We start from the raw sequence: 23062 nt of genomic DNA, 5'->3' as shown, positions 1-23062 counted from the left end.
GTACCTTCTTTTAGCTTTCCTAATTCCTCTCTTAAGATTCCTCTTACATTCAATGTATCTTTCAAACATCTCCTTAACTCCATGCTTCTTATATCTAATGTACGCCTCCCTTTTTCTTCGAACCAAGTTTCCAATATTCCTTGAAAACCACGGCTCTCTCAAACCTTTTGCCCCTCCTTTTAACCTAACAGGAACATAAAGCTTTTGCACTCTCAAAATCTGATCTTTAAAAGACTTCCATCTCTCTACTACATCCTGCCCATAAAACAAATTGTCCCAATGCACACCCTGCAAGTCCTTTCGCATCTCCTCAAATCTAGCTTTTCCCCAATCAAAAACCTCAATCCTTGGCCCTGATTTCTCTCTTTCCATAATGACATTGAAGCTGATGGCATTATGATCACTGGACCCGAAGTGCTCGCCAACACTAACCTCCGTCACTTGACCCATCCCATTTGCCAACAGTAGATCTAACACTGCTCCTTCTCTGGTCGGCACCTCTACATATTGTTGTAAAAAACTATCTTGCACACATTTCACAAACTCTAACCCATCCATTCCTTTCACAGAATGTGTTTCCCAATCTATATGTGGAAAATTAAAATCTCCCATAATTACAACCCTGTGCTTATCACAAATATCTACTATCTCCCTACAGATTTGCTCCTCTAGGCCTCGGTCCCCTCCGGGTGGTCTATAATACACCCCTACAAGTGTAACCTCTCCTTTCCTACTCCTCAGTTCCACCCAAATAGCCTCCGTGGATGTGCCCTCTAATCTATCCTTCCAAGGCACCGCTGTAATATTTTCCCTGACAAGCAATGCAACCCCACCTCCTCTTGCCCCTCCGACTCTATCACACCTAAAACAACGAAACCCAGGGATATTCAGTTGCCAATCACATCCCTCCTGCAACCATGTCTCACTAATCGCTACCACATCATACTTCCAAGTATCAATCCACACCTTCAGCTCATCCACCTTTTTTACAATACTCCTGGCATTAAAATATATGAATTTCAGGGATTTCCCATTTTTTAATCCCTGTTTTCCCTCATCTTTAAGAACAACATTATTTACTTTTCCTGCCAATTGCCCTTCATCTTCTTCCAGAGCATTTCCCTTCTCTATCACCTGCCCATCCATATTCAAATACTTACTACAAACTTTCATTGTTTTCATTCTAACCTTCTCCTTACTGCTCTGTACTATTTTGTTCCCTCCCCCCAACCATTCTAGTTTAAAGGATCCTGAGTAGCCCTAGCAAATACCTCTGCCAGGATTCTGGTCCCCCTGGGATTTAAGTGTAACCCGTCCTTACTATACAGGTCACATCTCCCCCAAAAAAGGTCCCAGTTATCCAGAAACTTAAAACCCTGCCCCTTACTCCACCCCTTCAGCCACGTGTTAATCCTCCACCTCATTCAGTTCCTCTGCCATCTCCTCGTCTCCCAGTACAACTTCTCCAGCATCATTTTCTATCGGCCTTTTATCGACCTTCACCTCTTTAAATATATTTTTTTAAAAGCTTCCTTTCAAAGTTCAGCTTTTCCTTCCTCGTGACCCTTTTTAGTTGCCTTCTGCAAGCTTTTAAAAGCTTCCCAGCCTCTATCTTCCCACTAATTTTGCCTCCTTGGACACCCTTTCAATTGTGTCCGTTTTCCATTCGAATATTTCTGTCTTTGGAATATTCCTGATGTGCACCTTCCTGATTTCTCCCTGAAACTCCAGCCGTTGCTGCTCTGCCGTCCTCCCAGCGACTCTGCCCAGTTCCCCTGTTGTACCTCTATAGTCCATGAACCCCAGCTCAGATATTCAAAACAGGATCTTTCCCCCCCCCTCCCCCAATGTTTTGAATCTCCCCATATTACCCTCACACCACCCCAGGGTTTTCACTGATGTAATTTAGAATGGCTTTTTTTCCCGCAGGAACCACTAATATTCATCGGTCTTTTTACACTTGTGTGCATTACACAAAAGTTCAGGAGAAACTCAGCAGGTCACACAGCATCCGTAGGAAGCGAAGGGTAACCAACGTTTCGGGCCTGAGCCCTTCGTCAGATCCGAATTGTTGGTTCCCCTTCAGGTTCTGCACGACCTGCTGAGTTTCTCCAGCACAGACTCGCGAGAGCTCGTACAACCAGAGTAAGAGATCACCACCCGTTTTCTCCAGCACGTCTCGTGTCTTGTATTCAACTCCAGCGCCTGCAGACTTTCTCGTTTAGCCTTGCGGGAAGCACGGTTAACGTAATGCTATTACGGCACCAGCGACCCGGGTTCGAATACGGCACTATCCGTGAGGAGTTCACATGTTCTCCCTGGGTTTTTTTTCCCTCCGGGTGCTCCGCTTTCCTCCCACCTTTCAAAAAGGTACGGGGATTTGTAGGTTAATTGGGGTGTTTGAATGGCTTGGGCCTGTTACTGTAAATTAAAATTAAATGTTTCTCTCATGTGGTAATTTACTTCACGCTTTCGTTGGTGTGTCTGACCAACCTGCATGGCACAGCAAGTAGGAATTTCAGCATACCCGTGCACTGCACTCACGTACACAACAACGGACTGACGCCACCGGTCACTGACCTGCTCACTTAAGCTGCTGCCTCTAATCCTGACGAGGGTGTTGATGACGACGGAGGCAGCGCTGGAGCAGTTGGGGTGAGGATCGAGCAGACCCTCAAAGAGCAGGAGGAGCAGAGGGTGCAGCTGTCCCTGCGGAAGGCACTTCGCAATCACCTGGGGACAAGGCAGCAGTCAGAACCAGAGGGAGGTACCACACGGAAACAGGCCATTCGGCCCATGATCATTTGAGACGTCTCCACACAACCCCCATCCCCCCTACATAGGACCTGTATCCCTCTATACATTCCCCAACCCGGCCATCTACTTCAGCATTGTAACCGTTTCCACCTCCACCACCTGACCTGGCAGCTGGCTCCGCGGTGTTGGTCAGAGCACACTGAGAGTATTGTGTTCAGCTCTGGTAACCTCATGACAGGAGGATGTGGAAGCCATGGAGAGGGGGAAGAGGAGATTCACCAGGATGTGGCCTGGATTGGAGAACGCATCTTATAACATAACATAACATAACAATTACAGCACGGAAACAGGCCATTAGGCCCTTCTAGTCTGCACCGAACCAAACACCCCTTTCTAGCCCCACCTCCCTGCACAATGCCCATAACCCTCCATCTTCCTCTCATCCATATACCTGTCCAACCTTTTCTTAAATAATACAATTGACTCCGCCGCCACTATTTCTCCCGGAAGATGATTCCACACGGCTACCACTCTCTGAGTAAAGAAGTTCCCCCTCATGTTACCTCTAAACCTCTGCCCCTTAATTCTTAACTCATGTCCTCTTGTTTTAATCTTTCCTCCTCTTAACGGAAATAGTCTATCCACATCCACTCTGTCTATCCCTTTCATAATCTTAAATACTTCTATCAAATCCCCTCTCAACCTTCTACGCTCCAAAGAATAAAGACCTAATCTGTCCAATCTCTCCCTATACTCTAGATGCTTAAACCCAGGTAACATTCTGGTAAACCTTCTCTGCACTCTCTCCACTCTGTTTATAACCTTCCTATAATTAGGCGACCAGAACTGCACACAGAACTCCAAATGAGGCCGCACCAACGCCTTATACAATCTCAACATCACCTCCCAACTCCTATATTCCATGCAATGATTGATAAAGGCCAGCATACTAAAAGCCTTCTTCACCACCCTATTCACGTGAGTTTCTACCTTCAGGGAACGATGTACCGTTACTCCTAAATCTTTCTGCTCTTCTGTATTCCTCAATGCTCTCCCATTTACCACGTATGTCCTATTCTGATTCTTCTTACCAAAATGAAGCACCTCACACTTATCAGCGTTAAATTCCATCTGCCATTTTTTCAGCCCACTTTTCTAAGCAGCCCAAATCCCTCTGCAATCCTTGAAAACCTTCTTCATTATCCACTATTCCACCTATCTTAGTATCGTCTGCATATTTACTAATCCAATTCACCACCCCATCATCTAGATCATTAATGTATATAACGAACAACAATGGGCCCAATACAGATCCTTGAGGCACACCACTGGTCACCGGCCTCCAACCTGACAGACAATTATCCACTACCACTCTCTGGCCTCTCCCTTTCAGCCAATGTTCAATCCATTTGACTATCTCAAAATTTATACCTAAAGACTGCACCTTCCTAACTAACCTTCCATGTGGTACCTTATCGAAGGCCTTACTGAAGTCCATATAGACAACATCCACTGCGCTACCCTCATCCACATTCCACATTCCTAGTCACCTCTTCAAAAAATTCAATCAGATTGAATTATGAAGGAAGGCTTTCATCTTTGGAGAGAAGGATGAGAGGTGACTTACAGAGGTCTACAAGATTATGTGAAGCATAGACAGGGTTGGACGGCCAGTACCTATTTCCCGGGACCAGAGAACATCTGTACGAGGTGAGGGGAGGGAAGTTCAGAGGGAACGTCAGGGGTAAGTTTTTTTTACACCAAGGGTGGTGGGAGCCTGGAATACATTGTCAGGGTTGGTGATGGAGGCTGATACTTTAGGGGCATTTAAGAGACTCTCAGTCATGCACATGGTTGAAAGAACAATAGAGGATGCTGAGTGTGAGGGAGGAAGGGCTTAGATTGTTGAGGAATAAACAAAAATGCTGAAGTATTCTTTATTTAACAAAGAGAATAAAACCCATGTTTCGGGCCTGGCCCTTCATCAAGGTCTGCAGACTTTGTCGAACTTGGATTGTTGTGGAGTAGGTTGGCTCAACACTGGGGGTTGAAGGATCTGTACTGTGCTGGAATGTTCTATATACTCTCTGTCCTCTGGGTGGGAAACTTCCCTTTCACCTTAAACGTGTGGCATCCAGTTTACTCTGGATGTTCCTGCCCCTCTCTCCCCCATCCACCTGCCCCACTCTCCCCCATCCACCTGCCCCCATCTCCCCATCCACCTGCCCCCCTCCCCCACATCCACCTGCCCCCCTCTCCCCCATCCACCTGTCCCCTCTCCCCATCCACCTGCCCCCCCTTCCCCATCCACCTGACCCCCCTTCCCCATCCACCTGCCCCCCTTCCCCATCCACCTGCCCCCTCTCCCCCATCCACCTGCTCCCCTCTCCCCATCCACCTGCCCCCCTCTCCCCATTCACCTGCCCCCTCTCCACATCTACCTACCCGCCTCTCCCCATCCACCTGCCCCCCTCTCCCCATCCACCTGCCCCCTATCCCCCATCCTCCTGCCCCCCTCCCACATCTACCTGCCCATACCCCATCCACCTGCCCCCTCTCCCCATCCACCTGCCCCCCTCTCCCCCATCCACCTGCTCCCCTCTCCCCATCCACCTGCCCCCTCTCCCCCATCCACATGCCCTCCTCTCCTCCATCCACCTTCCCCCCTCCCCATCCACCTGCTCCCCTCTCCCCATCCATCTGCCCCCCTCTTCCCCATCCACCTGCTCCCCATCCACCTGACCCCCTTCCCCATCCACCTGCCCCCCTCCCCATCCACCTGCTCCCCTCTCCCCATCCATCTGCCCCCCTCTCCCCATCCACCTGCTCCCCATCCACCTGACCCCCCTCCCCATCCACCTGCCCCCGCTCCCCCATCCACCTGCTCCCCATCCACCTGACCCCCTTCCCCATCCACCTGCCCCCCTCCCCATCCACCTGCTCCCCTCTCCCCATCCATCTGCCCCCCTCTCCCCATCCACCTGCTCCCCATCCACCTGACCCCCCTCCCCATCCACCTGCCCCCGCTCCCCCATCCACCTGCTCCCCATCCACCTGACCCCCCTCTCCCCATCCACCTGCACCCCTCTCGCACATCCACCTGCCCCTTCTCCCCATCCACCTGCCCCCATCTCCCCCATCCACCTGCCCCCCTCTCCCCATCCACCTGCCCCCCTCCCCATCCACCTGCCCCACTCTCCCCATCCACCTGCCCCCCTCCCCATCCACCTGCCCCACTCTCCCCATCCACCTGCCCCCCTCCCCATCCACCTGCCCCACTCTCCCCATCCACCTGCCCCCCTCCCCATCCACCTGCCCCTCTCCCCATCCACCTGCCCCTCTCCCCATCCACCTGCCCCACTCTCCCCATCCACCTGCCCCCTCTCCCCCATCCACCTGACCCCTCTCCCCCTTCCACCTGACCCCCTTCCACCTGCCCCCCTCCCACATCCACCTGCCCCTCTCCCCATCCACCTGCCCCCTCTCCCCATCCACCTGCCCCCCTCTCCCCCATCCACCTGCCCCCTCTCCCCCATCCACCTGCCCCACTCTCCCCCATCCACCTGCCCCCCTCTCCCCATCCACCTGCCCCCACTCCCCATCCACCTGCCCCCATCTCCCCCATCCACCTGCCCCCCTCTCCCCATCCACCTGCCCCCCTCCCCATCCACCTGCCCCACTCTCCCCATCCACCTGCCCCCCTCCCCATCCACCTGCCCCACTCTCCCCATCCACCTGCCCCCGCTCCCATATCCACCTGCCCCCCTCTCCCCATCCACCTGCCCCACTCTCCCCATCCACCTGCCCCCTCTCCCTCATCCACCTGCCCCCGCTCCCATATCCACCTGACCCCCTCTCCCCCATCCACCTGACCCCTCTCCCCCTTCCACCTGACCCCCTTCCACCTTCCCCCCTCCCACATCCACCTGCCCCTCTCCCCATCCACCTGCCCCCTTTCCCCATCCACCTGCCCCCCTCTCCCCCATCCACCTGCCCCCTCTCCCCCATCCACCTGCCCCACTCTCCCCCATCCACCTGCCCCCTCTCCCCATCCACCTGCCCCCACTCCCCATCCACCTGCCCCCCCCTCCCCATCCACCTGCTCCCCTCTCCCCATCCACCTGCTCCCCTCTCCCCCATCCACCTGCCCCCTCTCCCCATCCACCTGCCCCCTCTCCCCATCCACCTGCCCTCCTCTCCCCCAACCAGCTGCCCCCCTCTCGCACATCCACCTGCTCCCCTCTTCCCCATCTACCTGTCCCACTCTCGCACATCCACCTGCCCCCCTCTCCCCCATCCACCTGCCCCCTCTCCCCATCCACCTGCCCCCCTCTCGCACATCCACCTGCCCCCCTCTCCCCCATCCACCTGCCCCCTCTCCCCATCCACCTGCCCCCCTCTCGCACATCCACCTGCTCCCCTCTTCCCCATCTACCTGTCCCACTCTCTCCCAAATACATCTGCCCCTTTTCTCCTCCATCCACCTGCCCTACTCTCTCCCAAATCCACCTGCCTCCATCCACCATCCCCCCCTCTCCCCGCCATCCACATACGCTGTTCTCCGCAGGGACCAGGTGCCAACTAGGACAGCAAACCAGCTGGACTCACCTGGCCTATGTCAGAGCAGGCACGGTAGAGGGACTGACTGTCCGTCCGGTCCAGGATATGGTAGAGGGTTCGAAGCTGGTCCACCGACTCATCCCGGTGGTCATGGGCGAAGCCTGTGGAGATGGCACTCAGTGTGGGTGGCTGACCCCCACGTCGGGACCACCGTGCCCAGTTATCCACGCCACCAGGTACCCCCACATACCCAGGTACCCCCTGACCCCATCCCCCACATACCCCCGGGTATCCCCTCTCCCTACCTACAGGTACTGCCCACACACCCCCTCCCTCAGCATCCCCCAACTGCAGGTATCCACAACCCCCTATCCCAGTTATCCACTTCCCCCCGGTATCCCTGATCCCGATATCCATCATACCTTCTCTCCCTTCTCCACCCCCTGTTATCCCACCTCTACAGTATCCCCTCAACCCTGGGGATGCTGACCATACATCTTCTCCAGCCCCTCCTCTGTCATCCCTCCCCCTCGCTCACCCACTGCTTAACTTCACCCCTCCCCACCCTTCTCCCTCCATCCTCCTATTGTCACCCTGACCCCTCCCTTTACCTGACACTCCCCCTCACCCCAACCTCTCTCTCCCCTCCCGCAACCCCTCTCCCACCCTCCACACCACTTCTCCCCAGCTTCTCTCTCCCCCTCACACACCCTCTCCTCAGCCTCTCTATCCCCCTGCATTCCCTCTCCCACTCTTTCCTCCCGCATCCCCTCTCCCACCCTCCACAACCCCATTTCCACATCCTCTACCACCTCTTCTCCAGTCTCTACCCTTGCATCCCCTCTACAACCCCTTCTTCCCAGCCTCCTCCCACCGCATCCTCTATCCCACCCCCTTCACACGACCTCCCCCCACTACAGTCCCTCTCCCTAGCCACTCCCCTTGCACCCCCCTCCTCAACCCCTCCCACTCCCTCTCCATAGACATTCGCCCTCCATCCCATCTTTCAACCTCCACATCCCCTTTCCACAGCACCCCCACTTCCATCTTTCCCACATCCTCTTCCCCATATCCCCTCTCCCTCCCCAAACCCCAGCCCATGTCCCTCTCCTTCCCTTTGACCTGCTTATCCCCTTTCCCCAGTCGCCAACACTGCCCCCCCATCACCCCCCACCATCCTGGCCTCCTGACGCCCCTTACTCACCAGCGTAGCGCTGCTGGATACAGAGGAGGGTGAGCAGAGAGTCCAGGGCAGCTCGGCGCACCGACTCCACAGGATCCGTACACCGGGGTACCAGCCGTCCAATCAACAAACCCAGGTTGTGGAAAGTCACCATCGTCTGTGGGGGAGGGGGGGAGTGGGGGAAAGAGAGTGGGAGAGGGAGAAAAAGAGGGGGAGGTGAGGGGGAGGGGAGAGATAGGTCAGGGATATTGTCCTCACTGAAGGATGGAGATCAGGGAGCAGTGTGGGTAACGCTATGGTCGGGGGAAGGGGGGTAATGACAGGGGTTTCCATGCCCTCACCAGGGTTTGGGGCGAGTGAAGGGAGGGGTAGGGATCGGTAACTCACCCGGACGTTGAGCTTCTCCAGGTAGAAGGCCAGGACCTTGGAGGCGGTGACAACAGATCGCTCCCGATTGGCAGCCTTGGGGGAGGTGATCCAGCCCTCGAGATGCTGCGGGGAGAGGAAGGGGGAGGGCGAGAGCAATGGATGGGAGAGGAGGGGACATGGGAGGGGAGGAGTGGTAGAGAAAGAGAGATAAGAGGAGGGGAGAGCATGAGAGTCGGACAGGAAAAGATAAGAGGAGGGGGGAGAAGAGAACAAGAGGGAGGGTGTGGAAAGGAGGATTAGGGAAAGCAGGGATAGGAAGGGGGAGGGAGAAGGGGAGGGAGAAGGGGGAGGGTGGTGAGAGGTGAGAAGGAGGGGAGGAAGGGAGGGGGAGTCATGGCAGGGTGAGGAGATGGATGGACGGAGACTAGAACATTATAAAGATCCACACTATCCAGCACATGCTGTTCGCGCTGCTGCCATCAGGAAAGAGGTATAGGTGCCCCAAGACTTGCACCACCAGGTTCAGGAACAGCGGCTCCTCCTCCACCATCAGACTCCTCAACGACAAACTCAATCAGGGACACATTTAAGGGCTCTTACTTGTGCACTTTATGGATTTTCTTTGTTCTCCCTGTATTGCACAGTTTGTTTACATTTCTTTATTTGATTATGTGTACATTGAGTCAGGTTTTTTTATTAATTCTGACTTATCTGCAGGGAAAAGTATCTCAGGGTTGTATGTGATGTCAGGTATGTACTCTGACAATAAATCTGAAATCTGAGTTTTAGTTCACAAACACCGGCCCCCATCTGCTCCAGCCTACCCATTCATATAGCCCCATACAGTGGGACAGTGAGCAATGGGGGAAGAGGAAGATTCTGACAATGGGGGAAGGGGGTGGTGGGGAGGATCGGGGTCTTTTCTGTGAAGACCGGGGGCAAGGGGACAGTCCCGTCATGATCCATGCCTATCCCTACCCCCCACAGTGATGTGGTCCCTTGGCCCCAGCACCACTGTGATGGGCTGAAAGATCCACCACAGTCTCTGACAGTGCCGAGGTTGGATGTTCACCAGGATTGACCATCTCCAAAACACCAGCATGGATCTGGGACAGGTTCAGAGGCCTGTGGTGTGGGTGCATTCCACCCCCCCCCCCTCACCCTCCCCTCAATACCTTGAACACCATCGCGAGGCCATCAGGGCAGAGGTCTTGGATGAGGATTTGCTTCAGGAGATCTTGCAGGGCCGACAGCGTCTCCATATACAAGACCTAAGGACAACAGACAGGGAAAGCCTTTGCTTCGTCACCAGCTGGGACAGACCTGAGAGGTAGTCACCGCTACCACGGATTTAAAACAGAGATGCTGGATGAACCCAGCAAGTCTCACAGTGTCCGTCTGAGGTAAAGATATATTCAGTGCCCTCCATAATGTTTGGGAGATTTGGCTTCACGGGTGTTTGTCAGTACTCAGGTATGTTGAATTGCTTTATTGGTGCCGATATAAGAGAGCTTGTTTATAAGCTTTTGGTCACTTTTGGAGTCTGTAGTTGCCATTTTTCAACATGAGTTATGCCCAATGAAATTCAAAGAAGCCATTATGAGGCTGAAAAACAAGAATAAAACTGAAAGAGACATCGTTCAAACCTAAGGATTACCAAAATCAACAGTTTGGAGCATCACTAAGAACAAAGAGTGTACAGGTGAGCTCAGTATTCCAAGGAAGACCTCCACTACTGATGGCAGAGAATTCTCAACATAATGAAGAAAAATCCCCAAACATCTGCCTGACAGATCAGAAACTCTCTTCAGGAGGCAGGAGCAGATGTGTTAATGACGACTGTCTGCAGAAGACTTCGTGAACAGAAATACAGAGGCTGCACTGCAAGATGCAAACCACTGGTTAGCGACAGAAACAGGACGGCCAGATTATAGTTTGCCCAGAAGTATTTAAAAGAGCCCGCAGAATTCTGAAAAAGGATCTTGTGGACAGATGAGACCAAGATTAATCTGTGTCAGAGCAATGGCAAGAGCAGAGTGTGGAGGCGTAAAAGAACTGCCCAAGATCCAAGACATTCCACCTCATCTGTGAAACGTGGTGGGGGTCGTAGACCGCGTCGAAAGAACCAAAGACTTGTTGATCCAAACCAAGGCTTTTATTAACTAAAAGACTGGAGCATATCACATGTAGGTCGGGAAAGAGAAATCAGGGAATTATAGACGGGTTAGCTTGACATCGGGGTTCAGGATGTTAGAGTCAGTTATTAAAGATGTGATTGGGGCACATCTGGAAAGTGGTGAATTAATTGGTCAGAGCAGCATGGTTTTATGAAGGGAAAATCGTGTCTGACTAATCTTACTGAATTTTTTGAGGATGTAACTAGTAGAGTGGATAGGGGAGAACCAGTAGATGTGGTTTACCTGGATTTTTAGAAGGCTTTTGATAAGGTCCCACACAGGAGATTACTATACAAACTTAAGGCACACAGTATAGGGGATATGGTATTGAGGTAGATAGAGAATTGGTTGACAGATAGGAAGCAAAGAGTAGGAATGAACAGGTACTTTTCGGAATGGCAGTCAGTTACTAGTGGGGTACCACAAGGCTCAGTGCTAGGACCCCAGTTATTTACGATATATATTAATGATTTAGATGAGGAAATAGAAAACGTTTCCAAGTTTGCAGACGACACAAAACTGGGTGGCATTGTAAGCTGTGTAGAGGCTATTAAGAGTGTGCAGGGTGACTCGGACAGGTTGGGTGAGTGGGCAAATGCATGGCAGATGCAATATAATGTGGATAAGTGTGTGGTTATCCACTTTGGAGGAAAGAATGGGAGGGCTGAGTACTATCTTAATGGTATCCAATTAGGAAAAGGGGAGATGCCAAGAGTCCTGGGTGTCGCAATGCATCAGTCATTAAAAGTGGGCTGGCAGGTGCAGCAAGCAGTAAAAAAGGCGAATGGTATGTTGGCGTTCATATCAAGAGGATTCAAGTTCAGAAGCAGAGAGGTATTGATGCAGTTGTATAGGGCCTTGGTGAGACCTCTCCTGGAGTATTGTGTTCAGTTTTGGTCTCCTTATCTGAGGAAGGACATCATTGCCATGGAGAGAATGCAGAAAAGGTTGACCAGATTGATACCAGGGATGGCGGGACTTGCATATGAAGAAAGGCTAGAACGACTGGGCTTGTACTCGCTGGAGTTTAGACAATTAAGAGGAGATTTAATAGAAACGTTCAAAATATTTAAGGGATTTGACAGGCTTAAGTTTAAGGATAAAGGGGAAGTCCTTTAGGACTGAGATGAGGAAGAATTTTTTCACTCAGAAGGTGGTGAATTTATGGAATTCTCTGCCATAGGAAGTGATTGAGGCCGGTTCCATAGCTATATTTAAGAGAGAGTTCGATTTAGTACTTGTGACTAGGGGGATCGGGGGTATGGAGAGAGAGCTGGAACAGGGTACTGAGTAGATGATCAGCCATGATCAAAATGAATGGCGGTGTAGGCTTGAAGGGCCAAATGGCCTACTCCTGCACCTATTTTCTATGTTTCTATGTTAGGTCGACCAGTCCAGAATGACCTGGTCTGGCTTGGAGCAACCCTTTAAGACCTGCCAGTAGGTGTGGCTACACTCAGTCAATCACAGTCATCCTACACTACAATCTGTATAAAGACACATTGGTGATAGAATCTGTACTATCACAGGGGTGTCATGGCCTGGGCATCTACAGCTGCCACAGGTACTGGAGCATGTATCTTCATCGACGATGTAACTGCTGATGGTCCGAGCAAAATGAATCTGATGTGTATGGAAACATCTTAACTGCTCAAGTTCGAGCAAATGCCTCCGAACTCAACAGTCAGTGCTTCATCCTACAGCAAGACAATGGGCCCAAACAGGCTGCTAAAGCAACAAAGTTTATAAAAGCTAAAAATTCTTGAATGGCCAAATCGGTCACCTGATCTAAATCCAATTGAGCACGCCTTTCATGTGCTGAAGAGAAAATTTAAGGGGTCAAGCCCCTGAAACAAGCAGGAGCTGGAGATGGCTGCAGTAGAGGCCTGGCAGAGCATCACCAGAGAAGATACTCAGCACCTGGGGATGTCCATGAATCACAGACGTCAAGGAGTCATTGCCTGCAAGGGATATGCAACAAGGCACTAAACATGACAACTTTAATATATTGTAATTATCATTGCTATGTCCCAAACATTATGGTGCCCTGAAATGAGGGAACTATGTATAAAAAATGCTGTAATTTCTACATGGTCAAACCAAAACATATAAAAATAACCTTGAACAAAATCTGGAACGTGCACTTTAATCACATGTGAATTGTTTGATGACAAATTTAAAACTGTGGACCACAGGAGCAAATACAGGAAAAAGTCTTTGTCCTAAATATTATGAAGGGCCCTGTAGGAGTCCACGTGGCAAGGATGTTTCCCATGGTAGGGGATTCTTGGCATAATTTCAAGATAAAAGGGCGTCAATTTGAAACAGAGATAGGGAAAATTTCTTTAGTCAGAGGATCCCGAATGGGGTGAGGGGGTGGTTCACGGAAACCAGAGAAGTCAATGTTTTTTTTTGTTTTTTTTTAAATTTTTTATTTTTCACACCATAAATCACGTTAGCCATGATATACACTTTTTCTTTTTCACACATATACAGTGACTTTTTCTCCCCCCCCCACTCCCTCCTCCCAAGCCACCCCCCCACCCCCCCCTCATCCATTTTAGGTATACAATCTAGGTTGCATTAAGCCAGTCAGACAATGTTGTCATTCAACAAAAATACACCAGAAATTCTACTGAGTCCATTCTTTTCTTCTCTTCTCCTTCCATCAACTTAGGTAATGTTTGTTCCCGGTAGGTTTTCGCTATTGTATTTAATGTAAGGCTCCCATACTTGTTCGAATATTTCAATATTATTTCTTAAACTATATGTTATTTTTTCTAATGGAATACATTTATTCATTTCTATATACCATTGTTGTATTTTCAAATTATCTTCCAATTTCCAGGTTGACATAATACATTTTTTTGCTACGGCTAGGGCTATCTTAACAAATCTTTTTTGTGCATCCTCCAAGTCAATTCCAAATTCTTTATTTTTTATGTTACTTAGGAGAAAGAACTCTGGATTCTTTGGTATATTGTTTTCTGTTATTTTATTTAATATCTGATTGAGATCATCCCAGAATTTTTCTACTTTCTCACATGTCCAGATTGCATGAATTGTTGTTCCTATTTCTTTTTTACATCGAAAACATCTATCAGATACTGTTGGGTCCCATTTATTTAACTTTTGCGGTGTAATGTATAGTCTGTGTAACCAATTATATTGTATCATACGTAGCCTCGTATTTATTGTATTTCTCATCGTTCCAGAACATAATTTCTCCCATGTTTCCTTTTTTATCTTTATATTTAAATCTTGTTCCCATTTTTGTTTAGTTTTACCATTTGTTTCCTCATTCTCCTTTTCTTGCAGTTTAATATACATATTTGTTATAAATCTTTTGATTAACATTGTATCTGTAATCACATATTCAAGGTTACTTCCCTCTGGTAAACTCAAATTGCTTCCTAATTTATCTTTCAAGTAGGATCTCAGTTGGTAATATGCCAGCGCTGTATCTCCAGTTATATTGTACTTATCTCTCATTTGTTCAAAGGATAAGAATCTACTTCCTAAAAAACAATTTTCTATTCTTTTAATCCCTTTTTTTTCCCATTTTCTAAAGGAAAGGTTGTCTATTGTAAAAGGGTGTAGCTTATTTTGCGTCAATATTAGTTTTGGTAAATGATAATTTGTTTTATTTCTTTCTACATGAATCTTTTTCCAAATATTGAGGAAATGGTGTAATACTGGAGAAGTTCTATGTTGTACCAATTTTTCGTCCCATTTATATAATATGTGTTCAGGTATCTTTTCCCCTATTTTATCTAATTCTAATCTCGTCCAGTCTGGTTTTTCCCTTGTTTGATAAAAATCTGATAGGTATCTTAATTGTGCGGCTCTATAATAATTTTTGAAGTTTGGCAGTTGTAAGCCTCCTTGTTTGTACCATTCTGTTAATTTATCTAGTGCTATCCTCGGTTTCCCCCCTCTCCATAAAAATTTCCTTATTATTTTCTTTAACTCTTTGAAGAATTTTTCTGTCAGTTGTATTGGCAATGCCTGAAATAAGTATAGTATCCTTGGAAAAATGTTCATTTTAATACAGTTTATCCTTCCTATCAGTGTTAGTGGTAGCTCTTTCCAATGCTCTAAATCGTCCTGTAATTTTTTCATTAGTGGATTGTAATTGAGTTTATATAATTGGCCTAGATTTTTGTTTATTTGTACACCTAGGTATCTTATTGCCTGCGTTTGCCATCTGAATGGGGATTCCTTCTTAAATTTTGAGAAATCCGCGTTATTCATAGGCATTGCTTCACTTTTATTTACGTTTATCTTGTATCCCGACACTTCTCCATATTCCTTCAATTTCTTATATAATTCTTTTATTGATAGTTCTGGTTCTGTTAAGTACACTATCACATCATCCGCAAATAGACTGATTTTATATTCCCTGTCTTTTATTTTTATTCCTTTTATATTATTATCTATTCTTATTAATTCTGCTAGTGGTTCTATAGCTAGCGCAAACAATAACGGTGATAGTGGGCATCCCTGCCGCGTTGACCTGCTTAAGTTAAATTGCTTTGATACATGTCCATTTACTGTCACTTTCGCTAACGGTCCCTTATATAATGCTTTAATCCAGTTAATATACTTCTCCGGTAAACTGAATTTTTGCAATACTTTGAACAAATAATTCCATTCTACTCTGTCAAAGGCCTTCTCTGCGTCTAAAGCAACTGCTACTGTAGGTGCTTTATTTCCTTCTACTGCATGAATTAAGTTAATAAATTTACAAATATTGTCTGTTGTGCGTCTTTTTTTGATAAATCCAGTTTGGTCTAAATTTACCATTTTCGGTACCTGTTCTGCTAATCTGTTTGCTAATAGTTTAGCTATTATCTTATAATCTGTGTTTAGCAAAGATATTGGTCTATATGACGCTGGTGAGAGTGGATCTTTCCTTTGTTTTAGTATTACTGTAATTATTGCTGTTTTACATGAATCTGGTAAGCTTTGTGTTTCATCAATCTGGTTGATTACATCCAGGAGGGGCGGAATTAATAAGTCTTTAAATGTTTTGTAGAATTCTATCCTCTCCTGGTGTCTTATTATTTGGTAATTTTTTTATTATCTCTTGTATTTCTACTGTTCCAAATGGTTCTGTTAATTTATTTTGTTCCTCTATTTGTAGTTTTGGTAGTTCAATTTTAGTCAAAAATTCATCTATTTTCCCTTCTTTCCCTTCGTTTTCAGTTCGGTATAATTGTTCATAGAATTCTCTAAAGCTTTCCTTAATTTCTTTTGGATTATATGTAATTTGTTTGTCTTTTTTCCTTGATGCCAATACCATTTTCTTAGCTTGTTCTGTCTTAAGCTGCCATGCTAGGATTTTGTGCGTCTTTTCACCTAGTTCATAATATTTCTGTTTTGTCTTCATTATATTCTTCTCTACCTTATATGTTTGTAATGTTTCATATTTTATTTTTTTTATCTGCCAATTCTCTTCTTTTAGTTGTATCTTCCTTCATTGCTAATTTTTTTTCTATATTTACTATTTGCCTTTCCAACTACTCTGTTTCCTGATTATAGTCCTTCTTCATCTTGGTTACATAACTTATTATTTGTCCTCTAATGAATGCTTTCATTGCGTCCCATAGTATAAACTTATCTTCCACTGATTCCGTATTTACTTCAAAATACATTTTTAATTGTTTTTCAATAAATTCTCTAAAATCCTGTCTTTTAAGTAGCATGGGGTTTAATCTCCATCTATACATTCTTGGAGGGATGTCCTCTAGCTTTACTGTCAGTATTAAGGGTGAATGGTCCGATAGCATTCTAGCTTTATATTCTGTTTTTCTTACTCTATCCTGCATACGAGCTGATAACAAAAATAGGTCTATTCTTGAGTATGTTTTATGTCTAGTCGAGTAGTATGAGTATTCCTTTTCTTTTGGGTTTTGTTTCCTCCATATGTCCACAAGTTACATTTCTTGCATTGATTTAATTATAAATTTGGTTACTTTGTTCTTCCTGTTAATTTTTTTCCCCGTTTTATCCATATTTGAATCCAAATTCAGATTGAAATCCCCTCCTATTAGTATGTTCCCTTGCGTATTAGCTACTTTCAAAAAGATATCTTGCATAAACTTTTGATCTTCTTCGTTAGGTGAATATATATTAAGTAGATTCCAATGCTCCGAATATATCTGACATTTTATCATAACATATCTCCCTGCTGGATCTATTATTTCCTCTTCTATTTTAAATGGCACATTTTTGCTAATTAATATAGCCACTCCTCTTGCTTTTGAATTATACGATGCTGCTGTTACATGTCCTACCCAATCTCTCTTTAATTTCTTGTGCTCCCATTCAGTTAAATGTGTTTCTTGGACAAATGCTATATCTATTTTTTCCTTTTTCAGTAAATTTAGTAGTTTCTTCCTTTTAATTTGGTTATGTATTCCATTAATATTTAAAGTCATATAGTTCAGCGTAGCCATTTTATATTTTGTTTATCTTCTCTTTCCGTTTTTCCATCATTACCTTTCCTCCTTTTCCATTTCTGTTTTCTTATTTTCAACTCTTTACAAGACAACATTCCTACAACATCCAACATTTTCCTTATTCTCCTATTTCTATCTTCTTTATCCCCAATCTCCCCTTCCCCTCCTGAGTTGTCGGACAACCACATCTCCCCTCTCCATTTGGATTTGCGAATCCACTCGCAAGCGTCAACTGATTTTGCAGTGACCGCTATTTTCCCCCACCCAGCCCCCCCCAGAAAAGATTTCACTTTTCATATGTCACAAAGGTCACTCTTTTAATTCCCTCCTTATTCTCTCTATTCCATTACCTTCCCTTATTAATTCTTGTCTATACTATCTATATTTTCCTCTAATTACAGATACATTCACGTATGCACATTGTCTCTATTCACTCTTGTACCTCTTTACCCGCATACATATCAATCGTGGTCATTTTTACCCTCATTACCCGTCTTCATCCCTCAGTCTATTTTTGTAATTGTTCTGCAAATTTTCATGCTTCTTCTGGATCCGAGAATAGTCTGTTTTGTTGTCCTGGAATAAATATTTTCAATACCGCAGGATGCTTCAGTATAAATTTATACCCTTCCATAAAATCGCCTTTGCTGTATTGAACTCTTTTCTCTTCTTTAGGAGTTCAAAACTTATATCTGGATAAATGAAGATTTTTTGCCCTTTGTACTCCAGTGGCTTGTTGCCCTCTCTTACTTTTTCCATTGTCTTCTCCAGTACCTTTTCTCTTGTAGTATATCTTAGGAATTTTACTACAATAGATCTTGGTTTTTGTTGTGGTTGTGGTTTAGAGGCCAATTCTCTATGTGCCCTTTCTATTTCCATTTCTTGCTGTAGTTCTGGACATCCTAGGGTCTTAGGGATCCAATCTTTTATAAACTCTCTCATATTCTTGCCTTCTTCATCTTCCTTAAGGCCCACTATCTTTGTGTTATTTCTTCTGTTATAATTTTCCATTATATCTATTTTTTGAGCTAACAGTTCTTGTGTCTCTTTAGTTTTTTTATTAGATTCCTCCAATTTCTCTTTTAAGTCTTCTACCTCCATTTCTGCTGCTACTGCTCGCTCTTCCATCTTGTCCATTTTCTTTCCCATTTCTGTTAAGGTCATATCTATTTTATTCACTTTCTCTTCTGTGTTGTTTATTCTTCTTCTTAAATCATTGAATTCCTGTGTTTGCCATTCTTTAAATGACTCCATGTATCCTCTAACAAGAGAAAGTATATCCTTTACCTTGCCTTTCCCTTTATCTATTTCACTGTATTCTTCCTCTTCTTCTTCCTCTGGGTTGGCCATCTGTTGTTTCTTTGATGCCCTTTCCTCCTCTTCTTTCTTGTTTCCATTGTCTTCTGTGGTCTCTTCTTGCTGCAGGTGTTCTGCAGCTGTCGTTGCCGGCTGTGGAGATCGACTCCCCAGCTGGTCCCCCCTCCCGTCGGTGTGTTTTTTTTCATGCGCGGTTGCACACTTTTACTCGGCTCTGCGAGTCATTGTTGTAGTTCTTTTTCTACCAACCTGAGGATGCGGGCTCCTCTCTCCACAGCGGGCTTCTTCGGACAGGTAAGGCCTTCACCTTTTTCCTCCGTTGTCTTCTCTTCCTCTCTTCTTTCTGTTGATTTTGATTTTTCTTTTTTTGTCTCCATCTTCTTTCCACCTTTATACTCACTTTTCTTTAACTTTTATTTCTGTGCCTTTGTATTTTCTCTTGTTTTTCCCAACTTTTCTGGAGAGGGCTGGAGTTCTCCGTCCGGCCACTACTCCATCACGTGACTCCTCCGAGAAGTCAATGTTAATGCCATCTGGTTGGAAGGGGCCCAGACGGAAGATGAGGTATTGTTCCTCCAGTTTGCAGATGGGCTCAGTCTGGCAGTGCACGAGACCACGGAGAGAGCAAGGGAATGGGACGGGGAATTGAAATGGGTGGCCACTGGGAGGTCCACACTATTGCGGCGGACAGAGCCGAGAGGCTCAACAAAGCGACCTCCCGATCTGTGCCCAGTCTCTCCCATGTAGAGGAGACCACAACAGGAACACCAGATGCAGTGGACGACCCCTGCAGATTCACAGGAGAAATGTTGCTTCCCTTGGAAGGATTGTTTGGGGCTCCAAATGGTGGTGAGGGAGGAGGTGTGGGCGCAGGTGGAGTATTTCCTGTGGTCACTGGGATAGGTCCCAAGGGGGCGATTGGTGGGGAGGGAGGAGTGGATGAGGGAATCACGGAGGGAGGAGTGGATGAGGGAATCACGGAGGGAGAGGTCCCTGCAGAAGGCTCCTCAAGTACTGCCCCCATTTCATCACCACCCACACCCCAGTCCCATTCCTCACCTCCCTCTCCTTCAGCTCTACCGCAGACTCGTCCTTGTCCTGGTCGGTCGCTAGAGGTGGGAGTCCAAACACACCGTTGATGGAGACTTTGATCAGTTCGAAGATCTCCACCGGGCCCAGAGGGAGCTCCAGCTTACTGTGTCATGTCAAGGAGCGGAGCGAGGTGACTGAGAGAGGGAGTGGGGGGGGGGGGCAGAGAGCAGGGGTCAAGGGGTCAGAGAACAGGGGTGGGGGAGCCAGTGAGCGGGGGTAGGGGGGGCAGTGAGGGCGTGAGTGGGGCAGTGAGCAGGGGTGAGGGGACAGTGTGGGGGTGAGGGCAGTGAGTGGGGATGGGGGCAGTGAGTGAGAGTGGGGGACAGTGAGTGGAGGTAGTGGGCAGTGTGGGGGTAAGGGGTCACAGCGAGGGGGTTTGGAGTCACAGTGAGGGGGTAAGGGGTTCACAGCAAGGGAGTAAAGAGTCACAGAGAGGGGGTTGGGAGTCACAGCGAGGGGGTTGGGAGTCACAGAGAGGGGGTTGGGAGTCACATCAGGGGGGTAGGGAGTTACAGCGAGGGGGTAAGGGGTCACAGTGAAGGGGTAAGGAGTCACAGGGAGGGGGTAGGGGTCACAGAGTGGTGGTATAGGGTCACAGCGAGGGAGTAAGGAGTCATAACGAGGGGTAAGGAGTCACAGTGATGGGGTAAGGAGTCACAGTGAGGGGGTAAGGAATCACAGTGAGGGGGTAAGGAGTCACAGTGAGGGGGTAAGGAGTAACCGCGAGGGGGTAAAGAGTCACAGTGAGGGGGTAAGGAGTCACAGTGAACGGGTAAAGAGCGAGGGGATAAAGGGTCAGAGTAAGGGGGTAGGTGACAAAGGGGTGAGGGTTGGGTGGGCACAGGGATTGAAATCACTTGACAGCTCCTCCCACACAACTAAACTCCTCCATCGTCCCCTGCTTTCCTCTGCCCCTTCCCCCTCACCACACACACGCCCCTCCTCCTCCTCTCCCCCCAACCACCCCACCCACTCATCCTCCCTCTCCATTCCTCCCCTCCTGCCCGTCCCTTATTCCTCCCGCTCTCCCAACACCACACCCCACCTGCCCACTCCATCCATTCCCTCCCACTCACTCCTCCTCTCCTCCCCACTCACCTCCTCCTGCTCCTCTCCCCTCTCTTGCACTTATCCCCTCACCCCCTCCCACCTCACCTCCCCTTTTCCCACCATCCCTCATCGCACCACTCCCCACCCCCAGCTGCTGGGCAGGATACAGTAGGTGGGTGCAGGTGGTGATAGCGTGCAACCGGATTGGGGTCCTTAGCTCGTCTGTCGGCTCTGCACGGATCCAATCCTGGCTCCAGGAGAAGATGAGGGAGAGGTTTACAACTCCACCAGGTGATCCACTCAACCCCAGCACCATCCCCAGCACGAAGTCCGCGATAATATGGAAGCACGGTCCCAGCACCATCTACAGCATGCAGTCCAGGATGTACAGAAACACAGTCCCAGTGCCATCCACAACATGCAGTCCAGGATGTACAGAAACACAGTCCCAGCACCATCCATAGCATGCAGTCCAGGATGTACAGAAACACAGTCCCAGTGCCATCCACAACATGCAGTCCAGGATGTACAGAAACACAGTCCCAGTGCCATCCACAACATGCAGTCCAGGATGTACAGAAACACAGTCCCAGTGCCATCCACAACATGCAGTCCAGGATGTACAGAAACACAGTCCCAGCGCCATCCATAGCATGCAGTCCAGGATGTACAGAAACACAGTCCCAGTGCCATCCACAACATGCAGAAAAAGGATGTACAGAAACACAGTCCCAGTGCCATCCACAACATGCAGTCCAGGATGTACAGAAACACAGTCCCAGTGCCATCCATAGCATGCAGTCCAGGATGTTCAGAAACACAGTCCCAACACCATCCATAGCATGCAGTCCAGGATGTACAGAAACACAGTCCCAGTGCCATCCACAACATGCAGTCCAGGATGTACAGAAACACAGTCCCAGCACCATCCATAGCATGCAGTCCAGGATGTACAGAAACACAGTCCCAGTGCCATCCACAACATGCAGTCCAGGATGTACAGAAACACAGTCCCAGCACCATCCATAGCATGCAGTCCAGGATGTACAGAAACACAGTCCCAGTGCCATCCACAACATGCAGTCCAGGATGTACAGAAACACAGTCCCAGTGCCATCCATAGCATGCAGTCCAGGATGTTCAGAAACACAGTCCCAACACCATCCATAGCATGCAGTCCAGGATGTACAGAAACACAGTCCCAGTGCCATCCACAACATGCAGTCCAGGATGTTCAGAAACACAGTCCCAGCACCATCTACAGCATGCAGTCCAGGATGTACAGAAACACAGTCCCAGTGCCATCCACAACATGCAGTCCAGGATGTACAGAAACACAGTCCCAGCACCATCCATAGCATGCAGTCCAGGATGTACAGAAACACAGTCCCAGTGCCATCCACAACATGCAGTCCAGGATGTACAGAAACACAGTCCCAGTGCCATCCACAACATGCAGTCCAGGATGTACAGAAACACAGTCCCAGTGCCATCCACAACATGCAGTCCAGGATGTACAGAAACACAGTCCCAGCGCCATCCATAGCATGCAGTCCAGGATGTACAGAAACACAGTCCCAGTGCCATCCACAACATGCAGAAAAAGGATGTACAGAAACACAGTCCCAGTGCCATCCACAACATGCAGTCCAGGATGTACAGAAACACAGTCCCAGTGCCATCCATAGCATGCAGTCCAGGATGTTCAGAAACACAGTCCCAACACCATCCATAGCATGCAGTCCAGGATGTACAGAAACACAGTCCCAGTGCCATCCACAACATGCAGTCCAGGATGTACAGAACACGGTCTCATAATAAATGTTAGATTTAGCTTAGTTCAATATAATCCCCTATCAACTATACTTAACACCTCAAAAATTGCATCAAATGAAATCAGAATTATTTTGTAAAATTTGATTTGTTTTTAAACAATCGTGGTGTCACCTTTGAAAACACAATCATTTTTAACGTGTTACACATACTTTTAGTACAAATCGATTCTGAGATTCAAGTTTAATATCAATTCACTTGTAATTCCACTCCCCCCCCAAAAAAAACATCAAAATAAAACAAAACAATTAAAGAAATAA

At 47.6% G+C, this 23062-nt stretch overlaps 1 protein-coding gene across 4 annotated transcripts in view; it reads right to left on the bottom strand.

The window, feature by feature from the left end:
- mroh1 (maestro heat-like repeat family member 1) overlaps positions 1 to 23062 on the bottom strand; it is a 144529-nt gene that overhangs the window by 24044 nt on the left and 97423 nt on the right. For all 4 annotated transcript variants that reach the window (XM_069915113.1, XM_069915116.1, XM_069915114.1 and 1 more), the window contains 7 exons: positions 21137 to 21216; positions 19887 to 20022; positions 10045 to 10140; positions 8888 to 8992; positions 8522 to 8657; positions 7366 to 7478; positions 2581 to 2733 (listed from right to left, as the gene is read on the bottom strand). In XM_069915113.1, coding sequence (XP_069771214.1) covers positions 2581 to 2733; positions 7366 to 7478; positions 8522 to 8657; positions 8888 to 8992; positions 10045 to 10140; positions 19887 to 20022; positions 21137 to 21216 — 819 coding nt within the window. The remainder of the gene's footprint in view (positions 1 to 2580; positions 2734 to 7365; positions 7479 to 8521; positions 8658 to 8887; positions 8993 to 10044; positions 10141 to 19886; positions 20023 to 21136; positions 21217 to 23062) is intronic.

The sequence above is a fragment of the Narcine bancroftii genome, chromosome 1 (assembly GCF_036971445.1).
Source record: "Narcine bancroftii isolate sNarBan1 chromosome 1, sNarBan1.hap1, whole genome shotgun sequence".
In the NCBI taxonomy this organism is placed as follows: domain Eukaryota; kingdom Metazoa; phylum Chordata; class Chondrichthyes; order Torpediniformes; family Narcinidae; genus Narcine; species Narcine bancroftii.
This window is presented reverse-complemented; position numbering and strand designations above follow the sequence as displayed.